General features: G+C 43.2%; 1 protein-coding gene and 2 long non-coding RNA genes across 7 annotated transcripts; 2 read left to right on the forward strand and 1 right to left on the reverse strand.

Moving 5' to 3' along the window:
• The first annotated feature begins 7,093 nt into the window (after nucleotides 1–7,093).
• Nucleotides 7,094–11,942, forward strand: LOC143488933 (uncharacterized). The gene is made up of 3 exons (XR_013124587.1): nucleotides 7,094–7,120; nucleotides 8,306–8,351; nucleotides 11,749–11,942. It is a non-coding gene; the product is annotated as an uncharacterized LOC143488933 (long non-coding RNA).
• A 3,315-nt stretch (nucleotides 11,943–15,257) lies between these two features.
• Nucleotides 15,258–20,015, reverse strand: LOC143488931 (paired box protein Pax-6-like). Its single transcript, XM_076987930.1, has 6 exons — nucleotides 19,848–20,015; nucleotides 17,215–17,297; nucleotides 16,818–16,974; nucleotides 16,610–16,680; nucleotides 16,006–16,138; nucleotides 15,258–15,388 (listed from the first exon to the last, which is right to left on the reverse strand). Exons 1-6 carry the CDS (start codon nucleotides 19,978–19,980, stop codon nucleotides 15,306–15,308), a joined length of 660 nt encoding a protein of 219 aa, XP_076844045.1. The 5' UTR covers nucleotides 19,981–20,015; the 3' UTR covers nucleotides 15,258–15,305.
• On the forward strand, nucleotides 18,738–24,355 carry LOC143488932 (uncharacterized). 5 transcript variants are annotated; one of them, XR_013124586.1, is made up of 4 exons: nucleotides 18,738–18,849; nucleotides 19,231–19,357; nucleotides 19,903–20,021; nucleotides 20,272–24,355. It is a non-coding gene; the product is annotated as an uncharacterized LOC143488932 (long non-coding RNA). The 5 variants fall into 5 exon arrangements; XR_013124584.1 differs by adding an exon at nucleotides 19,470–19,545 and having other exon boundaries at nucleotides 18,766–19,357; XR_013124585.1 differs by having other exon boundaries at nucleotides 18,766–19,029.
• Nucleotides 24,356–27,046: the final 2,691 nt, after the last annotated feature.

The raw sequence follows: 27,046 nt of genomic DNA on the forward strand, positions 1-27,046 counted from the left end.
GTACTCGCACAGGTGAATAACTCCGTGTGGTGTGTGCAGTGTGTGAGTGCGGTTGTCGTAGTCAGGACGGTCCGAGTTCACGCCGGGTAGACAGATGGCTGGAGGTACAAAAGGGCTAGGCTGGGGACGAGGTCTGGAACGAGAACAGAGGTCAAAACACAGGAGAGCAATCAGGAGATAACGCTTGGTAGATGGCATGCCAACAATACTTCGCAACCCGGAAGATAGAGGAGGAAGCTTAAATAGTGCGAAAGGGGAGGGGCGATGAGCGGCAGGTGAAACGCATCACACGGCGATCATGTGCTGTTCCTGACAGTACCCCCCCTCCGACGAGCGGCTCCAGCCGCAACAGACTGGTTAGACGGGGGCCGGCCACGACGCCTGGGAGCAGGGAAGTGAGGATGAGCAGCGTGGAATTCGGCGAGAAGAGGGGGGTCCAACATATCCCGCGCGGGGATCCATGCACGCTCCTCGGGACCGTAGCCCTCCCACTCGATAAGATACTGAAGCCCACCCCGACGCCGACGGGACTCCAGAATGGCATGGATAAGGTAAGCGGGGTGCCCGTCAAGCTCCAGCGGTTCAGGTGGCTTGGCAAGAGATGGCGCAGCAGACATAGGACTGTAGAACACTGGTTTAAGCAGAGAAACGTGGAAAACCGGATGGACGCGATACTGAGGGGGCAGTTGAAGTTCATACGAGACGGCGTTGACTCGCCGCAGGACCTTGAATGGACCGACGTATTTTGGGCAGAGTTTCTTGCATCGTTGCCGCAGGTTCAAGTCTCGCGTGGACAGCCACACCCTCTGACCCGGGTGGTAGACCAGTGTGGGTAACCGGCGACGGTCTGCGTGGAGTTTCCGGGTGTGAAGAGCGCGTCGCAGGTGCACGTGGGCCTGTTCTCAAGTGCGCGCACTGTTCTCGAACCAGTTGTCCAGCGCCGGAATGTTTGACGGACTTTCGTCCCAGGGGAAGAAGGCCGGTTGATACCCATACACACATTGAAAGGGGGTCATTTTGGTGGAGGAATGCATTAGCGAGTTCCGGGCATATTCCGCCCAAGGTAGGTATTTACTCCAGCCCGCCTGGGAAACGCAATATTGCCTCAAAAACCTCCCTATCTCTTGATTTACCCGTTCCACTTCCCCGTTAGCCTGAGGATGGTAGCCGGAGGTGAGACTAACCGTGACCCCGAGCAATTTGCAGAATTGTTTCCACAATTGTGACGTGAATTGGACACCCCTATCAGAAACAATATCCTCGGGCAACCCGAAGACCCGGAAAACGAAAGTGAAAACGGCCTGGGCGGTTTCCATGGCAGTGGGTAACTTGGGGAAAGGAATCAAGCGACACATCTTGGAGAACCTATCGACTACAACGAGAATGACAGTGTTGTCCTCGGACTTCGGTAAATCGGTGATAAAATCCATCGCGATATGGGACCAGGGTCGGCGAGGAATAGTGAGTGGAAGCAACTTTCCTACAGGAAGAGTTCGGGGAGTGCGACTCGTCGCACAGATGCTACAAGCTAATATATAATCACGAATGTCATCTTTCAGAGATGCCCACCAATAGAGCCGTGATATGAGATGTATGGTGCGTGTAATCCCCGGGTGACCTGTACCCGCCGTATCGTGAGCTAGTTGTAAGAGTCGCCCTCTCATAGACACGAGGACGTACTGTTTTCCTACCGGGCAATCGCCTGGACTGGGATCTGTGCGTAGTGCTTCCTCCATCTCGCCTTGCAAATTCCACCGAACGGCAGCTAGGAAACAGGTGCGTGGCAATATGTACTCCGGTTCCTTTTCTACGGGGTCTTTATCGTGGATGCGTGAGAGGGCATCGGCTTTTGTGTTCTTTGAGCCGGGTCTATAGGAGACAGAAAAACGGAACCGGGAGAAGAACAACGCCCATCTGGCTTGGCGAGGGTTAAGTCGCCTGGCCTCCTTTAAGTACTCCAAATTTTTGTGGTCGGTGTAAACAATAAAAGGATGTTCCGCCCCCTCCAACCAGTGTCTCCACTGTTCTAAGGCGAGTTTCACTGCCAGGAGTTCACGGTTGCCTACATCATAATTTTGCTCTGCTGGTTGCAATTTTCTTGAGTAAAACGCACAAGGGACCAATTTAGGGGGGTTTCCTTGACGCTGTGAGAGAACCGCTCCCACTCCTACCTCAGAGGCGTCGACTTCGACCACGAAGGGAACATGGGGGTCAGGGAGGTGAAGGATGGGTGCCGAGGAGAACGCTCTCTTGAGCAACGAAAACGCCCGGTCAGCCTCAGCTGTCCAGTCAAGGCGCAGACGCTGCCCGCCCCGTAGGAGATTCGTCAGCGGAGCGGCCACGGAACCAAAGCCCCTGATAAAGCGACGGTAAAAGTTTGCGAATCCCAGGAATTGCTGGAGTTCCTTCCTCGTTTGAGGCACTGGCCACAGCGCGACTGCAGACGCTTTGTCCATATTCATGGAGATTCCTCCCGGAGACAGAGTACATCCCAGGAATTCCACGGAAGTCCGGTGAAACTCGCATTTCTCAGCTTTTGCGTAGAGGTGATGTTGCCGTAGGCGGGCAAGTACAGCGGAGACGTGCCGGACGTGGTCGGCCTCTGATGAGGAATATATAAGAATGTCATCTATGTAAACGACGTACTGTCCTATCATGTCTCGGAATATCTCATCCATAAACGCCTGGAAGACTGAGGGGCTGTTAGCTAATCCATACGGCATTACTAGATACTCATAATGACCTCGAGCAGTGACGAAAGCAGTTTTCCACTCGTCCCCCTCTCGAATACGAACGAGATTGTAAGCACTTCGCAAGTCCAACTTCGTAAAGATGCATGCTCCTCTAAGACGCTCCTGCGAAGCGGAGATGAACGGAATGGGATAATGGGACAGCCAAGGAAACCCGAGAACTACCGGATCGCGGGGTGACGGCAGGAGAAAGAACTGGATATGTTCGGTATGGAACAGCCCCACCTGGAGTACAACAGGTACAGTACACTGAGTGATAAGCCCTTCACCAATAGGCTGGCCGTTTAGGGCATTAACACGCAACGGAGGACTGACAGATGTCGTGGGGATGTGCAACCGGTGCGCCAGGTCAACATCAATGATGTTTCCTGCAGCCCCCGAGTCTAACAGTGCAGAAAGGTGAGTGGATATGCCTCCCCACGTGACCTGTACAGGCAAGTTAAGCTGGTTCTTACGGTTCAAACAAAACACTGGGTTGCTTACTCGTTTGTTCGTGGTATCTTCCCCAGCGCGAGTAGGGCGAACAGGGCAGTGATCGTGGAAGTGACCTCTCTCACTGCAGTACAGGCACAAGCCCTCTCACAGACGCCGAGACCTCTCGTGTAGGGACAGGGGTGTTCTGCCCAGTTGCATGGGTTCTGCACCTTCACGCGTAGTATCAGACGTCGGTTGATTCGGACGACTCGAAGCAGCGAAGGCAGGACCTCTCCCCGATGTCGGACGGCGGGTAAGCAGCAGCTTGTCTACATTGACAGCCGTTTGGATGAACTCCGACAGCGATTTTCCTTCACCCCGGCAGGCGAGCTCTACCTGAAGGTCTTGTCTTAGCCCTCTACGGAACACTGTCGTCAAGGCGGGTTCGCTCCATCCGCTACCGGCAGCCAAGGTACGGAATTCTCGTGCGTAATCTGCCGCACTGCGTTGTCCTTGGTGTATCTCACATAACATAGTGCCCACGTCTCTTCCTGCAGCTGGGTGATCAAACACGGACTTGAATAACATGGAGAACTGAGCTTCGGATTCGAGTGCCGGGTCTTTACTATTCCACAGGGCAGTACCCCAGGCACCAGCTTCCCCGGTAAGGTGCGTCAGGACGAAGTGGATCTTTTGTTTCTCCGTTTGGAACTGGACTGGGTGATAGTCGAAGTACATGGAACATTGCATGAGAAAGTTCTGACACCGCTCTGGAGAACCGTCGTACCGCTCCGGCACTGCAACGGGAATACAAGGAGGGAAACCAGGAGGAGCGACGGCAGCAGCAGCCTGGTGTTGAGAAGCCTGCTGTTGGAATACCTGCTGCTGTATCGCCTGGTGTTGTGCCACCTGTTGTTGGGCCGTCTGCAGCTGAGCGGCTTGAGCTTGCATGGTCTCCGTGAGTCATCGGACGTCTTCCTGGAGTGAGGCGATGGTGTTCTCTTGTTGAGCCAGGAGTGCAGGTAGGTCCGCTGGATCCATTGAATAGGGCGAAGTATTATGTAACGTTTCAACCAGGAAGACACGGATCCAGTTGCGGAGTACGGATGTATTTATTTCTTGAATGAATACGGAGTACTCGCACAGGTGAATAACTCCGTGTGGTGTGTGCAGTGTGTGAGTGCGGTTGTCGTAGTCAGGACGGTCCGAGTTCACGCCGGGTAGACAGATGGCTGGAGGTACAAAAGGGCTAGGCTGGGGACGAGGTCTGGAACGAGAACAGAGGTCAAAACACAGGAGAGCAATCAGGAGATAACGCTTGGTAGATGGCATGCCAACAATACTTCGCAACCCGGAAGATAGAGGAGGAAGCTTAAATAGTGAGAAAGGGGAGGGGCGATGAGCGGCAGGTGAAACGCATCACACGGCGATCATGTGCTGTTCCTGACAACATTGTACATTTTTCACTGTAATTTATACATATAACCTCTGGTGTAAATTTAAGAACCTCTACTATAGTAGCTTATATTTATTATTTATTTAGTGTGTCTCTTGACTATGTGTATATATATATATATATATATATATATATATATATATATATATATATATATATATATATATATATATATATTAGTGGTGGGACTTTAACGCGTTAATTTCGATTAATTAATTACAGGAAAATTAACGCACTAAAAAAATTAACGCATTTTAACGCACGATACACTTTTGCATCGTGGAATGTTTCTCAGTGCACGAGTTCCAGGCGTACAGATTATATGGACGCACAATAAGATGAGCATTATGGAGATTACTGAAGAGGCTACGCTGGTGGATGGGAAATTTAAATATAAGAAACTTCCAGATGGAAGTACAAACACAAATAGTGTTATTTGCACTTTATGAAGGAAGGAGTTCGCTTATCACAGGAGCACTTCCACCCTTCGTTACCACCTCAACGCAAAACATGTTGCAGCTAAAGCTGGGCGTACACTGTGCGATATTTTAAATCGTGTACTCAGCTCCAGCTCAAACTGTACGACTAACTCGTTGCGGAGAGTCGGCTCGTGGAGCTGCTTCAACAGTGCGATACTCTCACGAGGAGCGATTTGAATTTCAAACATGTTTGATGTTCTTGCGACGCTGCGATTTCTGATCGGGAGTTGGTCGTGAGGTGTGAATCGCTCCTCGTTTACCTGTGTAAACTATACGATGCACGACACGCGATTGAGCCGAAACGAGTGAAAAATCGGCTGAAAATGGGCCAAAAATCGCACAGTGTACGCCCAGCTTAACGCGCAGGTCAGTAATGATAACTTAGCTGCTAAATGTATTCCTAGTACGATAGGGTGACCTAAACGTCCGCATTTCACATCCTGGACAGGTGTTGTCCCGGGTTTTTTTTTAAGTGAGGAAATGTCCTGGTTTTTAAAGTACCTTCATTGGACCATTAAGACTGGATTAAACTTTCGCGAGTGACCGTAGCGCGCGACTCCGCACGCGTTTATACATGACGCGTCATATTATTTGTGTCGTTCGCTCTCTGTGGTCGAAGATAAAGGCTTACAAGAAGCGCTGCACATTGCGTCAACTGATGCAAGTTATGAACTACCGTCCAGGGGTGAGTTTCCCAAAACGTTCTTAGCACCAAGTACTTCTTAACCTCGTACGTAAGAACGAGGGAAAAAAAACAGGTTATTGTGAAAGGGAAGTAAAACAGGTTATTGTGAAGAGCGCCACAAATGTGGCTCTGACTGGGGATCACTGGACCTCTGTTAGCAACAAGAATGATCTTGGTGTGACAGCTCATATTATAGATGATGAATGGAAGATCCAGTCATTTGCTTTGAGCATGCAGAAGACCACTTCTAGGCACTATGGAGATGCCTGTGGCAGAGGCCTGGGAAATTTAAGAAAAGTATACCATCTAAAATGGTATTAAAAAACATCTTCTGATTTACTTCAATTCTTCCAATATCCTGAGCAAAACTCCCAAAATTAAACAACATTTTTGGTCAGAATTTCCAATGTTCTGAACTGTTTTCTGCACTCATATATTGGTCTGTGTAGTAGACTGGTGGAAAAATAAACAAGATGTTGAAGTTTGATTATGTTCATTGATTCATTCATCATTCAAACTTAAATTAATATTTCTCATGTTAAATACTGAAATGCGATTAAAATGCGATTAATTTCGATTAATTAATTACAAAGCTTCCGATTAATTCGATTAATTTTTTTAATCGCATCCCACCCCTAATATATATATATATATATATATATATATATATATATATATATATATATATATATACATTCTTAAGTATTTGTTAATGACATGGTTGGCATTCTTAGCGAGGAGCAAAGTAAGTTTTTCATTGTATCTAAGGAAACCTGTTTGCTCTGTGCATATGACAATAAACACATTGAACTTGAACATATGGCCTCACTCCCCCCATTTAAACAAGATTTTGCACTAGCTGGTGGGTGGGTGACTGAACAGTTACCCTCTTTGATATCACAATGATACTTATAGTGAAAGAAGAGCTACAAATCTGTAAGACCAAGACTGCGAAGCTTCTGGTTTCATAATTACCAGAAATCTCTTGCACAATACGCATATACTGAAAAGGCACGTTCATTATAACAGGCACTGCAGGGGTGACTCATATGGTGATCCTGCCGTTGCTGACTCAGAATCAGTGAAAGCTATACAGTCATATTAATGCCAGTGCAACAGGCAGAGTTAGCAGCAGACAAAACCCTCTTGAGTTTTAATGTGACTTTTTTTAAGCATTCGTTACTTATTGAATTGTCAACATGTCCAGTTTTTGTATTTGAAGCAGCAGTACAAGTTCCCTAAATGTTGTGTTTCTGTGTTAAATGCTCAGAGCATAATGAATTTAATGATAACTGCTCATGTCTCTATGGCTATAACTCTGCATACATTGATGATGGTAAGTTTTCAGTGTTCTTTCTTCACATCCCCTCTTTCTGCAGAGCAAGTTGAATTATGCCATTAGCGGCATGTCCCTATATTAGATTATGGTCTGGGTCTCGTAATCTTCTCGCTTTCCCATCTCCTTCTTTGCCTTTTGTTTCTGCACTCTCTGCGCAGATGTCATCCGTTCACTCTCAGTTTCGCATGGTCCCACCCTGCACACTGGTGTTTAACCTGCAATGACTGATATCATACCCGTCAGGAAGCTGTTTCTGAGGCATGTTTCCCCTGCTGTCACTGGGCTGTCTTTCCTGGTTTGGCAGGTGGGTCTAAGACAGAGTAGTTGTTAGCAACCCTGGCAATATATTGTTGCATTGTTGCAAGCATCCACCATGCTCAAGTCCTTGTGAATGTCCTTGTAGGTGGTTCTCTTGCCTTCCACAAGGTCTTGGTGTGAGATGTGCCATGTGCCATATTTTTTGTCAGTTGTGATTTTTTTTCACCGCAATCGAAATTTGTCCTCCAACTTCTGTGCAGTTAGAACACACACTCACACACACTAGTGATTACTAGGGGGCTGTGGATCACACGTGCCCAGAGCAGTGGGCAGCCCTAGCTCGGCACCCATGGAGCAGTTGGGGTTAGGTGCCTTGCTCAAGGGCACCTCAGTCATGACCTCAGTCCTGGGAATCGAACCCATAACCCTCCGGTCACAAGACTAGTTCCCTACCACCAGGCCATGACTGCCACAGGATACAGCATTGGTGGCATTTGCCCATTTGTCGTGGCGGCTGTGGGAGGTCATGGGACAAAGAGTTTGGCCTATTTCTCTTTCTTTTGTTTTACCTTCATTGTTTTTTGCTACTTGTCTCTCTCCTCCTCAGTACCTCACGTAGTTGACTAGAAACTTCCCTTCACAGGAACAACACATCCGTTTACCCAACTGTCTCACACATGTTTCACCATTATGCTCTTTCATGAACAAAATGTTTGGGCCACTATATGTACATCCCATATGTACATGCCATATGTACATCCACCATATGTACATCCATCATATGTACATTCACCATATTTGCATATGCCATATCTACATGCTTGAACTTCCCATATTCTCTTATTTAAAATTTTGGTTAAATTTTATATTTATGGTAATTAACACCAGATGGACAACATTCAAATTCAGTACCCATTTTCACAGAGTCAAACAAGTTGGACACCTTTTTTCCTGATATCTTCGCATGCAGGTAAGACAAATCACCTTATCCATGACAGGAAGGTCAAAAGCTGTCGCCGTGGTGATTTTCCCAGTAAAAGCTCTTTCCTCAAGATTGACATTCCTTGATAATCATCTGGACACCATAACCTCTCTAATTAAATTTTATATATGTAATAATATATGCAATAATTCACAAGATGGCGTCCCACAGGGGTGATGGAGTCTGTCTGACACAGCTGTGGCACAGAGAGAATCTGCTTCTCCTTCATCTCTCAATCACTGTTGCCGACTAGTACTAGTCTTTGTCTACTTTCCAAACCATAACTCAAGGTGTGAAGTCTTAGCACCAGTCTTAGTCTAAGAGCTTTATTAAGCAGCTTTTTTTGCTTACATACAGGAAAGAGGAGCTCATATGAGAGTGCACTCTTCCCCACCGTACACTTACGTGTGTTTATGTGTGTGTGTTTGTGTGAGAGACACTAAACCCCTCACTTCAGCCACCATTGCGGTTTAGGTCCCCCCATTATTGCCAGTTGCTCAAGAAAGAGGAAGCGGAAAGATAACTAAACCGGCAACTTTCCAAGTTATCTGTTAGAGTTAGGGGGCACTCAGCCCCTTCTACACACACAGCAGAAGTGTAAAGTGTGTTAAAAGTGCTTAAGTAGCTGCTGGCCTCCAGAGGTGGGACCAAGTCAGTGTTTTGCAAGTCTCAAGTAAGTCCAAGTCTTTATACCTCAAGTCCCGAGTCAAGTCTCAAGCAAAGACACTCAAGTCAAGTCAAGTCTCGAGTCAAGACAGGCAATAGTCAAGTCCCAAGTCTGAAACTTGGAATTTCAAGTCCTTTCGAGTCTTTTTTTTTTTTTTTACCAATGTTGCAGGTATATTTTAAATGTAAATAATAGACATGCGTTCTTTTTTAAATCTGCATTCTCCTCAAATCTTGATAAAACATGTGCAACTGAAAACACGAAGTATAAAAAAAATTTAAATTACACCTCTTTATTGCACAGTTCAATTTGTTAAACTTAGCTGCAAAAATATTCATACTTTAAACTACAATTTTCCAGAAATAAATATTCTGTGAAAAAGCCATATAGAACTCCATGTTCAAATAAAAAGTGCTGATATTTTCACAGTACAATACAAAGAACCATAACAGCATTTTCCCTCTCTTCTCTTATCTGGTTTCTTGGAGAACATATGTGAGTGACACAAGACAAACAAATATAAGAACTGAACAATTAACAGGAATCTGCAACTTTAGACATTTCAGTAAACTATTCTGCATTGCATTTGCTGGCCAAAAGTCTGTATGTCATTTGTGCACGATGAATGATGTCCCCATAGCTGAAAACTCGCTCCACTTTTGTCAATATATTTTTTTCTCGACGTAGATGTCTTCAAATACACAATCCATGCTGAGATAGATAGATATTATGATGGTGACAGAGAGAGGCTCTCTTCCCCGAGTTCAGATACAGAACCCAGGGTTGCCAACTCTCACGCATTGAGCGTGAGACACACGCATTTGACCGTCTTCACACGCTCTCACGCCACACATCCGATTTCTCACGCCGGAAAAAAATCTAGTTTATTTACCTCTGATCCACATCTATGATTCAATGAGTTACTAGTTCGCACTGGCACCAACCACTGGCGATCGATCGATCGCGATATAATACTTAATTTGTGTCCATTTTACACCCCGCCCGGTAAAAATTTACGTTCGCCAACCCCCCATTTGATTGGTTGTGCTGCAGCTCATGCACACGCACACGCACACGTACAGAGTGTGGAAAAGCAGAGGACTGGTCTGCGTCAGAAGGACGGAAATGAAATTAATGGGGCGCACTTTATAAATATTAATATGCGTTTTAAAATTTAGATTTGGGGTAAAAAAAAATCAAGTCTTTGCAAGTAAAGAGGTTCAAGTCCAATTCAAGTCCCAAGTTATTGGTGTAAAAGTCCAAGTCAAGTCTAAGTCTCTGAATATTTTTTCAAGTCAAGTCAAAAGTCTTAATATTAATGACTCGAGTCTGACTCGAGTCCAAGTCATGTGACTCGAGTCCCCACCTCTGCTGGCCTCCCATGAGGTCCCAGAGGGCCACCATATAGTGACTAGTATGCCTCACTTGCCTCAGATCAAGGCTATGTATCTCTGTTATTGCTTCTTGATCAGCCCTTTCATGGTTTTACTCTTACTTAACTAATCGCTATCAGTTTGTAGAGCTCAATAATATTCCATCCAAACGTACAAAAGTGAAATATGGGGTCCTGCAAGGCTCCATCTTAGGACCACTATTTACATTATATATACTACCATTGGGCATAGTTATCAACAAACATGGTGTCAACTTTCACAGCTATGCAGATGACATTCAACTTTATATATCACCCAAACCTGATGACAAACACAGTTTAGGAAAAATTTAGGCCTGCGTAAGAGATGTTAAATGCTGGATGTCTCTAAACTTCCTCCAACTTAATGAGGACAAAACAGAAGGCCTTCTGGGCCCAAAGGCTGCAAGACAGAAAATACCAGATCTAATGCTTAATCTCGCAGACTACCCCATTACACCTGGCACAGTAGCCAAAAGTCTTGGGGTCATTCTCGACTTTGACCTATCATTTGATAAATACATAGATTATACTACTAGGATAGCTTTTCTACGTCTCCGTAACATTGCCAAGTTAAGAAATGCATTATCACAGCATGATGCAGAAAAATTGGTGCACGACTTTGTTAGGTCCAGATTACACCGCAGCTAGAGTTCTGACTAGAACTAGAAAATTTGATCATATCAGACCAGTCCTATCAGCCCTGCATTGGCTCCCAGTTAAATTCCGTATTGATTTTAAAACTCTTCTATTGACTTATAAAGCACTGCACAGGCTTGCTCCTGATTACCTCCTGGAACTTATTTCCTATTATGAATCCCCATGTCCACTAAGATCACAGGGTGCTGGCCTCTTATTATTTCCAACAATTAATAAGGTAACAGCAGGGGGAAGAGCATTTTCTTATAAGGTCCCCAGCTTTGGAATAATCTTACAGAATGCGTCTGGGACTCAGTCTCAATCTTTAAGTCTATATTGAAAACCTACTTATTTAGTTTAGCGTTTGATAACTAATATGCCCCCTTAGATAAAGGTACAGATCCAGGGGTTCATAGGCAAAGACTGAGGCGCTGGTGCTGTCATCCTGTCACTGCTCGTGGTCACTCAAGTTTGTTGACAGTGCAGTGGATGGATGACAATGTCTCAGAATACTCCCAAGTCTATGTTACCTTCTGGCTTTTCAGCTTGGCTGTAATAAATAAATTTTATACCGGAGTTGCTGCCACATTCCAGAAATGTTTATTATAATCTAATAAGCTAATTTTCCCTGTTTTATCTTCTCCACATGGCTGCCCGCCTACTCGAAGAACACTGAGATGACGATAGACGAGCCTTTCCAGAGATCCATCCTGGGCCGGCCACCTCCTGCCTAACCAGATATGATGGAGGATCAACCCATTGCCCTGACTAACCAGTGTGGATGGAGGATAAACCCACTACCCTGGACCCTTTCACCGCCCTGAATTCTCCTCTGCTATGACTAACATTACCAACCATCAAGATATACAATACACACCAAGATGGACTTTATTTATCCCTCACATCTTTTCTTTGTTTCTCTCTTTTTAAATTGTTGTCATGGTGACCTCCCTGAGTCTTGGTTCCTCTCAAGGTTTCTTCCTCATGCCCTTATGGAGTTTTTCCTTGCCACTGTCTCCCTTGGCTTGCTCACTGGGGGCTTGGACTCGGACACTTGTAAAGCTGCTTTGTGACAACAACTGTTGTAAAAAGCGCTATATAAATAAAATTTGATTGACTGATAGTATAATTTAAGTATTAGAACCCGATAATCCAGCTGTTCTTCTCATCTAGGCATCAGTGTGGAGTGTGAAGTCTTGACACACCCACAGCATCCCACCTGTCTTGTCTCACCTGCAGCATCCCACCTGTCTTGTCTCACCTGCAGCATCCCACCTGTCTTGTCTCACCTGCAGCATCCCACCTGTAGCATCCCACCTGTCTTGACTCACCTGCAGCATCCCACCTGCAGCATCCCACCTGTCTTGACCCACCTGCAGCATCCCATCTGTAGCATCCCACCTGTCTTGACTCACCCGCAGCATCTTTGTTTCATGCCAATGTCCCTGAAGACTCCGTAAAAATGGGGTTTGGGTAAAGGGGGACTACAAATGAATGAATGTTAAATTTTATATAGCGCCCTATCAAGTAACCCAGGGTCACTTTACAATTTTAACACAGGAAACAAATCTCACATACACTATTGAGAAACGGCAGCCAATTTCACACAGTGTACTCTCAATCACTGAGGGACTGAATCAGGTGCAGAAAGGGAAGAGGACAGACCCCAGTGACAAGAGCACCATCCACCACAGGGCATACAAGCACACACACATTCATGCACAGACACTCAGACAACTGTTTTAATTGAAAATGAAGAGACACACAGTCACACATTTTATCAGGGGCAACCAATTTACCTAACCTCCATGTTTTTGGACTGTGAAAGGAAACCAGAGAGAACATGGAAACTCCACTCAGATAAGGATTTGAACCCAAGACCCCAGTACAACACCTGAGCCAGAGTAAACTGAAACTAATAGTTCACATATGCTACATTTAGGTGTTCTCACTGTGTCTCTATGTTTCTCCTCATATCTTTCAGAGCAAAAGTTGGAAAAATAAATGTAATATTTGATGCATAGAATATCAATACATACAATATACTACATTTCATTGGCGTGTACTTGTACTTGCACAGTGACAATAAAGTTGAATATAATCTAATAACTTAAATAATTAAACACTACTAGAAAAAGCACAACCCAGTGTGTCTTCCACTTCTGCTACAGCTGATGAAAAAATTAAATAATTTCCCTGAAGGAAACCTCCTAAATGGATCAATAAATTACAAATCTAATCTAATCTAATCTAAAAAAAAAAAAAACAATACCAGTGATTGCCTTCTGCAAAGTTAGCATTCTGTCATTTACGTATTGCAAAGGACAGGCCTGATTGTAGAGTATCTACAGATTTATTAAAGGGTTCAATGCATACACAAAATGAATGAATGAATTGTTCAACTTGTATAGCGCCTTTCTAGAACCCAAGGTCGCTTTACAATTTTTATACAGATACAACTCTTACACACCCAATCACACACCGGCGAGAAGCGGCAGCCAATTGCGCACAGCGTACTCTCAACCGAGATCCACAGCCCCCTGGGGGACTGAATGGGGTGCAGGAAGGGGAGAGAGGACAGACCCTAGTGGCAGAGCACCATCCTCCACTGGTCATACAAGCACACACACACTCAGACAACTGCTTTTTTAATGGACATGAGGAGACAGACACACAGTCAGGGAGAATTTGTCAGGGAATCAGGGAATGCCAATTTACCTAATCTCCATGTTTTTGGACTGTGGGAGGAAACTGGAGACCTCGGAGGAAACCCACGCAGACACGGGGAGAACGTGGAAACTCCACTCAGATAGGGACTTGAACCCAAGACCCCAGTGCTGAGAGGCAAACGTGCTAACCACCAAGTCACCGTGTTGCTATGAGATGACATTTCAGTCCCCACAAATAAAACATTTACATTCATACTCATCAAAGCATGTGAACAGGCGCGCGCGCGCACACACACACACACACTTCATGACTATATATTAGGAGTACACAAATCTCAATCCTGATATTGAAGTATGTTTACCCAGAATAGAGAAAAAAATACATAAAGAACAAGACATGTACACGTACTTTTCAGAAGGATCAGGTGAAAATTAAAACACAAATGTTGTTTTTCTTCTTCTTGTAGAGGGGGAGGTTCCATTTAAAATATTCTTAGCATGGCTGAGAAAGAATATTTGGTGCTTCTCAGCCATGCTAGGAATTCACATATGAAATTTGCTTTCATTAATTAAACAATAGTGGTTGTCATTGGCAGCTTAATAATTCATGATAGTCATTCGCTTAAGTGCAAGAACCTGATTGGCTGTCAGCATGTGATGTAATGGCTTCACGTTACACATGAAGCCACACTAGAGCAAATCTCTTGGCCCATCTTGACAGGAAGCATATGTTAATACTTCCGCAGAAAATTAATGACTGAGGTGGTGTGACTTTTTATAGTTCCCGTGCAAAAGCAAGACAAATATATGATGTCAACCATAATATAGACTGATCTCATGTCATTACATATATTCCTGCTCGCCTGCATTTGATGTTATGGACTGAACTCTGTGAAATATAACAGAAACACAGTACAATGAAAAAATGTCTTGACAGTATTAGCATTTGCTTCTGTGGTAAATAAGGGCATGGAATTTCTTTATCATCACAGTATATAATTATTGTTCAATTAGGTGTTATAATTAGTGCTGGAAACAGAGGAGGGTTTGCCAGCCATGTTTGTAAACTATTTTAAGGGCTCACACAACCTAATGAGATATGTCAGAAATGACTCCTGCATTCCTCTCTGGTAATGGGCAAAGGATCACACTTGCACTCAGAGAAAAGTGTACCTGTTAAATACACTCACCATGTACACTTCCCAACAAGAACTGGAAGAAAGTTTTCCTAAATATAAGCAGGGTCTGGGATTTGGTTGAGCACTTTTCAATGGCACAACATGTAGGAACAGAACTGCCCCAGCGGTGCGCTGTACCTGACACAATTCTTCACAGCTGTCCATCAACACACCTGCGATCGTATCAGTGTGCTGGGCAGATCCTTTGCCACCGCCTCTGCAGGGTGGATGACTGTTCTCAGCAGATGCTATTTGGACATTGCACTCTGTGTGCACTCTGTGTGAACTTTCAGACAGACTAAACCCACCCCCCATCCCACCAAATGTCCCAGCTTCATCCCTCCCTCCTCCATCACCTCCTCTTCCTCCTCCTCTTCCTCATTGCAGTGGGCCCCAGTACTGACCCAGGTTATGGCCCATGCCTTGTTCATGCCCCAGGTCCTGGCCTGGAGAGATCAAGCCTGCAGCACAGGAGAATACAGCGCTGATTGTGGGGAAGGATGTAGAGTTATTGTGCAACAAGACGTCCTTAACGGTAATAGAAAGTGTAGATCTACGCCATCTGCTGGCTGATTTCACAACAACAACACAATGCATTTCGACAAAGAGGAATATTTGTTCTATCTATTTATTAAAAAAAATTGAAAATCAAAAAGATAACATTTGTAACTAACATACTGTAAACCATACTGTGATGGTTCAAACAACATCTATTTTATGATAAAACAGGATAATGACACTAGCTTCATAACTCATAAAAATGCTGTTTCTGTCTTTTCTTAACATTTGGAACTCTTATGGAATGATAAATACAACTGAAAATGTGTGGCCATGTGGCATTTTCTGCTGTACAGGCTATAATGTACCTCACCTCCAACTTTTTGTTAACACACATTTATGCAAATAGCAAGCGGAGATATGCTGACTTTGTGTTTCTATAGAGACATTATGAAAGAGCAAGAACAGAAACAGAAGGCACTGATGCTACTGTATTTGCCCTCTGCCCTCTGCCCATGGTGGGACCTAGTTGGAAAAGCCCCACCCATCACAAGAATGAAAAAAAGGGGTGAAAACTTACCTGTGCTGCTGTTAGCTGTGGGCGGGGCAGGGAGATGAGGCGAAGGGTATGACACGGGTTCATAGGAGTGAGGTGAGGCGGTAGAGGTGGGGAGCATGCACGGATACGCGGGGGCAGGCACAGGTGGGCCTGGCTGAAATAATCACATAAACATAAATAAAACATAAATCCACAAACAATATGGACAGTCAGGGTTTAGAGAGAGAGAGGCGTAGAGAGAATAAAATATGTTTAAAAAGTCTAAAATGTTGAATTGTGGCGTCTCAGTCATTAGCGATTATTTTGGATTATTTGTGCTCTGACCACAAGAGAGCACTCTTAAGTAACATGGACGCCATGTCATGAACAGATGTGTTTATCTGCTAAACATGAATACTTTAATAATGCTAATTCCTTTTTTCATAATATTATGAATATTTATTAATAAATTGAACGAATATTTTTATGGATGTAATATCTATCAATGGATTTATATATAATTGTCATGTCAGAAAATAATAAATCATAGATTAATTAATATGTGTATAATATTTTGCTCTTGATTTATACTAAAAAGACAAGTTTATTGCATTTAATGTAATTAATGTTATTTTTAATTATATACCTGGACTCCTGAGTATACAGACAGGGTGCTGTAGCTGGGAAGAGTTGTCTCACTTTGACTGAGCATGGACCCTAAAAAGACCCCCCCACACACGCGCACACACACACGTGCATAGAACATAGGTTGTTAGAAAGATGGACTTAAGTTTTGAATAATACTTTACATCCATACAAAATATACCGTGATGCATGTGTTTTGCTACATCCACCTGGGCTGCTGCTATGATGCTGCTGATAAACTGTCGAGCTAAAGGAAGTGGTCAGCGGAGTGTGTGTTTGTGTGCAGGAAGTCCCGCCCACGCATTTCCTCTGGTTCCGCAGTTTTTCCTCTCGCCTCCATTTGGCTCTTCGGTTGGAAAACCAGACCTGTCAATCATTCAGGTTGCAGAGAGGAGCATGGCTCTGGCATGTCTGATTTACTGTTTTGTTTGGTATCCACTGCATAAGAAGGCATGCGATTCTCTAATGAATCATTAACTCAATAACCTCATTATTATCTCACAGCCATGAAGTCTGGCTATTTCACCGTGACTGGCCTTAAATATACTTCGAGGTCAGCCAAGACATTACATTTCTTTAAAGAGTTATGAGTTTGGAGTTGCATACCTGTATCCGTGCCTCTGGGAGGTCAATTTTGTTAGCTAGTCGCTCTCTAGCAAAGACATCGGGATAATGTGTTCTCTCAAACTCTGCAAGATGAAATAAATGTCAACAAACATGAATCTAATAGGACTGTAACCAGAAATCTATCTGATGGAACAGCATAATGTCACAAATTCCTAGCGGTGACCAGCAGGGCTTTTTGTGAAAGCAGCACCATGCACAGTGGTCCTCGGGACACATGCATGCTTCACCATTTTTTTGTTCAGCATCCTGTGATTATTTCTTCAATGGATTCACCCTCATCAACCTTGCCGTCATTAATTAGCAGGACTGTGGTCCAGACATAATCCGACACACAACTTGGGGCGTGGGGGGAGAACAGTGGAAGCACTGAGCTGTAATGTAGTCTTTGGAGGCTGTGTGTGTGTGTGTGTGTGTGTGTGTGTGTGTGTGTGTGTGTGTGTGTGTGTGTGTGTGTGTGTGTGTGTGTGTGTGTGTGTGTGTGTGTGTGCGTGCGTGCGTGCAAGCATGTCTGTGTGTCTGGGTGATGGCAATATTTTAATAGGTCATCTGGCGAGATGCACTGTGTGAGCATGAGTGGTACAGACGACAATGCCATTTGAAATCTGTTAACGCAATTTAACCCTGAATCACACAGAACAATGATTCCGCCCTGTCTGTTTCTGTTCTTAGGAATAAAGAACTGTTCATTTTTTGTCATTAAATTTAACTTCTTTACTTTTTTTACTTGCTAAAATTACTTGTGTTTACTTGTGTAAATTACTTGTTTAGGAGAACATTTTCAATGTGAAACAGCTCTATATACTTATTATCCACTCATTTTCTAACCACAATTGCTAAAATAAAAAACTGGACATGAACATTTGTAACTAAATAAAATTGAAGAGAGATTACATCTTATTCCTCTGTATGGTTAATCTGTCTCACCTCCTCCCCACAGACGGGAGCCAGGACCCCTGCAGTTAAAGATGCCTAGCAACAAATAAAAACGGCACTAGCTCAGGGCTCATCACCGCTGCCTGGCCATCTGACCTTTTGCTTTTACCAGGACATCCCAGGTGTCATACATTCACAGACTGGAATGCAGGAGCCCTCTACTAGCCTGTTATTTTGCTTGAAATATTACTGTAAATTCCAGACTTTGACAACAAACTTTTTCTGTGCAACTCACAAAGACAAAGGACATTTCCACATTAACTTATTTGCAAGATATATCTAAACCTAAAACGTAACATAAATAAATAAATAATACATCCCTAGTGTCTCATGGCAATGAGACATGTTTGTATATATTAATAACACTTATAAGCTGAAAGTGTATAATAAACGTATGTAATCCTTTGGTGCATCTATTATTTTGGTGATTTGTCCCTTATTTTCTTTATCATTATTAGTTTTTAATTATTCATGTTCATTCATTTTCAACCAATACTCGTTATTCGTGCGTGCTATCGTACACAAGGTTGTCCAGCACGTGTGCGTCACGGTTTCGCCCTCCCCGCGTCGCTCCCACGTGCTCCTTGTTTTGGGTTTCGCCTTGGTTTCGTTTGCTTCAGCCCTTAATTAGATTTCCTCATCACTGAAAGTTTCCACCCGACTCTTCTTATGCCACTCAAAGTTGGTATATTTAAGTCCGGTGTTTAACTTAACTTATTTTCGGTTATTCTGTTTGTGGTCGTTATGTATTCCGTTATCTTCGTTGTTCCCGTCTGTTTTACGTCTCCGTTTTATAGTGTCTTAATTGTCTGGCTCGTGTGATTGTCGTTGATCGGTTTTGCGCTGTGGACATTAGTCAAAGTTAGTAGTCTGTATCTTTCAATTTAAAGAAGGAAGGAACGTTTTCTTTGTGTTTCATGCAAATACCACGAGGCATGAAATAGTAAAAGAAACGTATAAAATAATGTCTCCCCTCGTCAAAATAAGGGAAATTGTATGAACGTTGGACGGTCCTAGCGTGTACCTGATAAAAAGGATAGTGTTTTTTATGTTGTGTGCCAGGGTCTGGAAAAATAAGCAAACCAAGCCTCTCGCTGTCGGAGTCTCGTATTCTTGATTCACCAAGGCGACAGAATGAGACCCGTCGTGGATCTGATAGCTAGTGCTAACTGGTTGAACCCATCGAAGTGTAAGCCCCGTGTCGTAGTGTTACGGAAATGTCTAGCCTATAACTGGATTAGTCAACTCGTTTCTCCTGTTTGATAGGAAGCCTGTTCAGTCATAGTTGGTTTTCCTCACAGGTTGATCACCATATGGTTCCTCACCATGCTAATCAGGGTGGTGGCCCACTTAACAATTTCTTACCAACTTGTTAAGGTGTTCACTAACACTACATCATCTCAAAATAAAAAATATATGTTACCATTCCAACATATTTTTGAAGATGGCAAACTCACAATGTTTATGAATATTATTTGATTAACATGGACTATTAACACAGAGGAAACCACCTAAATCACTTTAAAATTCATGTATGTATGTATGTATATTATTTATATATATATATATATATATATATATATATATATATATATATATATATATATGAGAATATATAGCAAATATAATTTTATGATTCACGAACACAAACAAGACACATAGCACCGAGGATCTCATACCTTTTTCGAGAGCTTCAATCTGCTCCTGAGTGAAGCTTGTTCGGTTTCTCTGCAGTTTCCTCTTCAGCTGTAGGCGCAGCTGTGACTCCTCACCTTCATCCACCACCCCTCCTCCTCCTCCTCCTGCTCCCATCCCTGTGTTGGAGGCCACCAGGCAGTCTTCTTAATCCAAGGGTAAAATAAAAGGAGTTCAGTGCTTTTTGCAGTGTAAATCAATTTGCAGAGAAGCATGGATCCTTGGTAGATATTTAAATATACAGTTGGAAGTTCAAGAGAATGAGGAGTTACCAGGTCAAATGTAATATTCTAAAACCAAGGTGCTTAAATATGTAGAAGAGGATTTAATTAATTGATTTGTTCATTTACTCATTCATGTTGATTCTAATGTTTGCACATGAATGTATCCAATATCTTTGTGTTGCAGTTCTACAGATGATAGAGGTCACCTGTGCCATGCTGTCTGGGTACGTGGAGATGCTGATGGTACCAGTCATTGGCTGCATTCCAGTTTGAACTGCTCTGCACGTTCAGCATGGCTACCTTTTCAAACATCGTATAGCAGCAGCCTTAACCTACAGAACCCTGTAAGTAGCGGCAACCAATACGCTAATCCCTGACCTCTGACTCCTCTGAGTTTCCTTTTCTTCTTCAACCAGAAGAGAGGATGCAAGAAGGAGGAGGTTAGAGAGAGAGAGAGAGAGAGAGAGAGAAGGAGGGAGAGAGAGAGGGAGGGAGTGGCATTAAAATGAATTAGCATCATTCTGGCAGATAGAGATGGATTTTTTTTACAAGAATAGGGTAGTTCCTCTGGTGCTATACATTTAGACACCATGGATGCAGTAACACAAGGAACTGCACTACATTAGAGCATAGGGCAGAGATATTGAAGTCAGAATATATGCATTTTTTGTGCTTCACACCCATAGGTGTGAAATAAAATAGAAATGAAATAAAATACTATAAAACACATTAGTTAATGTGCATTCAGCAAAACTAGTGTGAACACATTCATAAAAATATACTCCAAATTTGGTTAAAGTATGATTACTTTTCAATGGACTTTCTAGGGTTACAAATGTGCCAATATGAATTTTGTTGAATAATGCTAAAGTTTTATAATTTGTTGCTTTTTAAAAATTGTCTCAATTGTTCAAGTAAATTTAGGCCATAGTGTCCATGCCCATGTTACAAACTGAGAAGGCCTTCTAAAATAAAATTATGCCAATAATTTAAAGACTCATATTTTTATGTTTACCATGCCACAGAACAATTGCACTTAGCCATCATGGCTCCAGATCCCTTTGTTAAAATGAAAAGCACCCTCACCTTTGTTAATCTACCCATATTTCTCCCCTATACCTGTCTTATGAACTTATAAGTGTCTCTCCATCCTCCCTCCCTGGCAACGAGCTCAAATAACTCAACAAACTCTGTTGACACTTGAGTGTGAGAATAAAAATAAAACTCACCAATGGTTGGATTATGTCCAATACATCAGGGAGCGTGGCAACCAAGTCATCCCTCGTTCAGAACCCCTGGATGCTCCATCCACTTCTCCCACCCCTTTGTTGACAATGGACTATATGTGGGAGAGATAGCTGGGAAGAGAGAGGGAGAGGGAGAGAAAGAGGGAGGGAGGAAGAGAGAGAAAGAGAGAGAGACATGGAAAGCTGACTCGAGAGGAATGCATCTGCAGGCACTTCTGTTCTCAGTGAGAGAGAGAGAGAAGGGGAGAGGGAGGTAGAGCTAGAGGGAGAGAGAGAGGGGTGACACAGTGAGTCAACATCAGTGTCAAGTTTGAACTTAATTCTAGGGAGGGGAGGAGCAGCAGAGAAACAGGAGCAAGGCACACATGGAGAGATGGAGGAGTGAGAGATAATGTGGAGTTGGAGGAGTGAGACATAATGGAGAGATGGAGGAGTGAGACATAATGGAGAGGTGGAGGAATGGAATAATGAAGAGGTGGAAGAGTTAGACATAATGGAGAGATGGAGGAGTGAGAGATAATGTGGAGTTGGAGGAGTGAGACATAATGGAGAGATGGAGGAGTGAGACATAATGGAGAGGTGGAGGAATGGAATAATGAAGAGGTGGAAGAGTGAGACATAATGGAGAGATGGAAGAGTGAGATATAATGGAGAAATGGAGAAGTGAGAGAATTAACTGCACTCGCAGTATATTAGGAATAGTACAATATTCCCTATACTGTGGTAGCCCAGTTGTAGTGCTTCATGAATAACTTTCTCAAGTTGACAACCAAGCATTTCTGCTCTGGACAACAGCATCAACTAAATACTGTAAATGTAGAAAAGGTAAATGTGTAAATCTTTTTCTAGTCAGGTGATTTCAGTCAGATGGATTGTTCCGGTGGAGTAAAACAAAATTCTTCAAAGTGCTTTGAACTTGAACACCACGTCAACCCACTGAACACCCATGGTGCAAGCTGAAGAGGAGAGTTTACAAGTGTTTACAAGTGTACAGTAATAATATTCTACAGTAGCCTTGTGCACATCATGTGCTTGTGCAACTCCATGTGAAAATTATGAGGAAACATACAGATCATGAGCATAGTAGGAAACATATTTACAAACATACTTAAAAGCTTGAGAGGTGTTCTCTGTAAAGAAACGGTCCTCTCCCACTACATTATCACAGAAGATTTAGTGCCTTGGGGGTGTCAAGAGTTAACCAGAAGTGAATATTAAGTTTGACATTGTATTAAGCAGGGAAATGTTATTTTCAAATTAATGAAAGTGTCAACAATACAGTTTCACAGATAATATGAAAAGCAATGTGAAAGCTTTCTGCATTTGCATGAAACGATGTGAGGGTAACATTAGTTTAGAATAAGATCATAAAAACATGTAAATGAAAGAAGATGGAGAAGAGAACTGAGACATAACTGAGATCCAGACGAGAGTAACACCCTTCCACCCCACTGCAGGGGAATAGGAGAGGGGAGAATGGGGGGAGGCGGAGGAAACAGAGGGATGCCACCTTATTTTATTTCCGGTTGACAAGATTTTGTGCTCCATATCCCTGTCTAGCTCTTACACAGTCACACACAAAGTTTGTGTTTAAGTTGTACCTTTCTCTGCACATCTTGGGGAAATATACAGAGAAAAAAACACAATAAAACCACACCAGCACCAATAACAGCTGTTTATAGTAACAAACAAATACAGTAATATTCTACAGTATATAGAATATTCAGTAATATTCTACATTAGCTTTATGTACATCGTACTTGTGCAACTCCATGTGAAAATTATAAGGAAACTTAATAATAGGAAACATACATATATTTTTAGAGAAGGCTGTTATGGGCCACCATATAGGGTTACAATGCTGACATGTTTAATGAGGAACAAACAAACAGTGTTGAGTGAACAGGAAATAAACCGTGATGGGGTGACAGATGCAGCAAATGTCCATCGCACAGCACGGTACAAACTCAAGATGAGCAAGAAATCAAAGGAGCGCAGCACTCAAACGGTGTGTGGCAGAAACACACGCATAAGGCGCTAAAGTCATTAAGCCATCAGCTGAGTAGACAGCGGAAGACGTGCAGGGCTCACAAGTAGCGCAAGAATTGCATAGCACTGCCCTGCAGGACCGGTGGGCTTATATTGAGGAGTGATGGTAATGAGGAACAGGTTCACATGATAATTGAATGAGTGGGTGAATGAGATTGTGGGAGTGAATGGGAGGTGGAGTCTGGTGAAGTGGGTGGCTCCCCTGTGGGGCTGGCCTGACCTACCATGACAGAAACAAGACAACAACATTTAGATTAAGTGTTAGGCTGATGTATTTTACAGATATGTAGTATGAAGACTAAATAACATGTACAAGGAAGATGGGTACTATTTACAAGATCTGGAGTGACTAATATCAAAAACAACAAACAAAAAGCCCCATTAAGAGCAAACAAAACACACTAGCTAAACCCACTCCCTACCATAAACACAGGAGTACCTTAACTCCCTATCATAAATACAGAGTGTTATGTTGCTGCTGGGATGCATACGTGTTCTGTTTCAGGAATGAAGTGGATCCAGGTTCCAGACTGGGATTTGTGCAAACCTCTCTCCTAATTGGGATGCTGCTCCGCCCTAGGAGGACGGCCAACAGGATATAAGGACAGCAGACAGGGGAGGCAGCTACTACAGGCCAGCAGCTGTAGTGGCAGCTTGGGGCCACATTTTATAAATGGTGCAGACTTTTGTGTTGTATTGGCCTGACTTGTTGGCGTGACTGTTTTATGTGGTGTTCTGTGTTGCCCTTCCTTTTCCTCCCTCCCCTCTGGTTAGTAGGAAGTGACTGCCATGTTGTTTTGGGTTGGTTTTGTCTTTGTTTGTTGGTAGGGAGATAGATGTAGATGTATTTCCTTTCTAGTGTGGGGTTTGTTTATTATGTTGGCCTATGTCACTTCTGAAATAGTACCAGAGTTGTTTGGGTTTATGTATACGTATTTCTTTTTTATATGATTATAAATATATTGACTTAAAGCCTATTAATATATATAATGTATCTAATACAATCACGCTAAAAGTAGAACCCGTGTGTGCTGTCTTTATTCACTATCAAAAATAATTATTTCTGTCACCCTGGACGCTGTTGTGGCCTATAGCCTAGAATGGGACATAACAAGAGGACTACCCTAACTCCCTACCATAAACACACCTACAATTCCACACATACAAAAATTAAATACATTAAAAAGTATTTACAATATGTACAACAGTAGCCAAGGTAGAAAGGAGAAGCAAAAAAAGAAAAGGTCATTCATAATGATCCAGAGATGGGGATGTTTCAAAACAATCTGTACAAGGAACAAACACACAAGACTGTTGTCAACTCTAGCCAAGGGCAAAGCAAATCGGCCATTTTCTTTGTGGGAGGAGCCTTTAAAAAGTTGACCTGCATGGTTGATGACCAGACTCGCCAAGGAATGGACTGGAGTTATGAAGGGGGAAACTCTTATAGAGAACATGGATCAACCTGGAAGACACTGCAGAACACACATACACACCCTTGACATTTTGTACCGCCACAAACCACACGTTTGTGAGCATGTGTGGCCATGCGTGTGAGTGGTCATGTGTGTGTGTGTTTGTGACATCATTCCTGTGTATGGGGTTGGCTCAGGGCCGGCGCCACGGGGGGGGCGAATGGGCCCTCCTCAGGCGAGGTGTCCCGCCCCCTCAATGTAAATAATAAGACCCATTTATTTTACAGCAATCGCAACATGGCACCCCCTCGGCCACTCAACAATCGTTACACGCCACCCCCCGCTCAACAAACAACTTACGCTCACTCTCTCTCTCTCCTCTATCCCCCTTTAACTTCTCTCTCTCTCCATCTCTCTTTTTTAGTGCTTTGAGGAAAGAGGGGGAGGAGGGGGAAATGGAGTGGTCACCATAGCAACTATGCCATAGCAAATATTCATCAAAACCTTAAAACAAAGAAGAAAAGATCAGCTCAGCACTACATAACTACATCTGCTACATCAGCTCAAAACAACAACATAACTACATCAGCTCAACATAACTACATCAGTTACACCAGCTCAACACAACTACATAACTACATCAGCTACATCACCTCAACACAACTACATAACTACATCAGCTACATCACCTCAACACAACTACATAACTACATCAGTTACATCAGCTCAACACAACTACATAACTACATCAGCTACATCAGCTCAACACAACTACATAACTACATCTACATCAGCTCAACCCAACTAAATAACTACATCTGCTACATCAGCTCAAAACAACAACATAACTACATCAGCTCAACACAACTACATCAGTTACATCAGCTCAACACAACTACATAACTACATCTGCTACATCTGCTCAACAAAACTACAAAAAGAGAAACATATCATTTAAACATTTATTAAAGCTTACAAAGATCTTTGGAGAGTAGCAAAAGTGCACACAAACTGTAGCACACCAAATGCATCTCTGACTAAACCACCGCACATTCCATTCACCCCACAATCTAGTTTTCCGCTGAACAATATTACAATTAACCCATTACTTTATTAATACATAGATAGTTAAGCTTATAATCGAGATCATGATCTCTCATTAAACTTATAATTCCAACAATATCTACATCAACTACATCAGCTCAACACAACTACATAACTTGTGTGGAGAATTCAGCAGCTGGAAGGATGGAGGCAGCTTACACACACCTTGCTGGACCAGGAAACATGTTCATGCGCACAAGTGTGTGTGTGTGTGTGTGTGTGTGTGTGTGTGTGTGTGTGTGTGTGTGTGTGTGTGTGTGTGTGTGTGTGTGTGTGTGTGAATAGACAGAAAGGCTTCTCAGCTGTGGTTCAGGCAGTCTAATACTCGCCATTTAATAACACCTTTTGTTCTGGGTCTGGCTATCTTTCCTCTCGCTACTGCACTTTGCTGCTCTTGTTCTTTCCACATCTGTCTCCATGTTGCTGCCTCACCTTCACTGTCCCACGACTGTGTTGCCCCAGGCGACACTGTGGTGCGTCCTCCTTCTCTGGTTGCTGCCCCCCCCCCCCCCCCCCCCCCAACACACACACACACACACACACACACATTCGTGTCACCTCCAATCAGACTGTGAAAGAAGACTGTGCCTGGGGCAGAAAGAGAGAGAGAGAGAGAGAGAGAGAGAGAGAGATGAGAGAGAAATGTGGATAAGTAAACATTACAGGTGTACTATATTCATATGATGAGCATGTTCAGTGTAGACAATCCCAGACTAAAACCAAAACAGCAGCAAAACAGAAATCAGAAGTGGTTCACACACAAATCCATTGGGATGTACCGCTGTGATGAAATATGGGGTAAAAATGGTAGTAACGAACATATACCAGTATTATATGACAAGCCTCTCGTGAATCACAGCCATGTCATGGGGAAGTCAGATACACACAATAAGTCCCTTGTATAATCTGTTTTGTCAAATCAGCATGTGCAGAGATAGACATGCCTGCAGAGACATGTACAGTTGTGTAGGGTATGTGTCGAGGCTGACTGATGTTAGCACCTTACCATGTGCAGAACACACAGCTATACAATCGTGTTAATTCATTTAGTAATACTCAATGTATTTAGAATATTTAGGTGCCTTAGGCACACAATTTACGATGCATAAAGTTGAGTCTATAACTTTGATACCCAATACCAGCC

This window comes from Brachyhypopomus gauderio, unplaced genomic scaffold (assembly GCF_052324685.1).
Source record: "Brachyhypopomus gauderio isolate BG-103 unplaced genomic scaffold, BGAUD_0.2 sc57, whole genome shotgun sequence".
Taxonomy (NCBI): domain Eukaryota; kingdom Metazoa; phylum Chordata; class Actinopteri; order Gymnotiformes; family Hypopomidae; genus Brachyhypopomus; species Brachyhypopomus gauderio.

What these genes read in the sequence shown, in the direction of transcription:
- LOC143488931 (XM_076987930.1), bottom strand. Translation starts at nt 19,980, where the DNA reads ATGGGAGCAGGAGGAGGAGGAGGAGGGGTGGTGGATGAAGGTGAGGAG. An exon ending in GCATCATAGCAGCAGCCCAG is followed by an intron (nt 16,681 to 16,817) that starts GTGGATGTAGCA and finishes GGGTCTTTTTAG; the next exon opens with GGTCCATGCTCAGTCAAAGT. An exon ending in CACAGCTAACAGCAGCACAG is followed by an intron (nt 15,389 to 16,005) that starts GTAAGTTTTCAC and finishes CCTGTGCTGCAG; the next exon opens with GCTTGATCTCTCCAGGCCAG.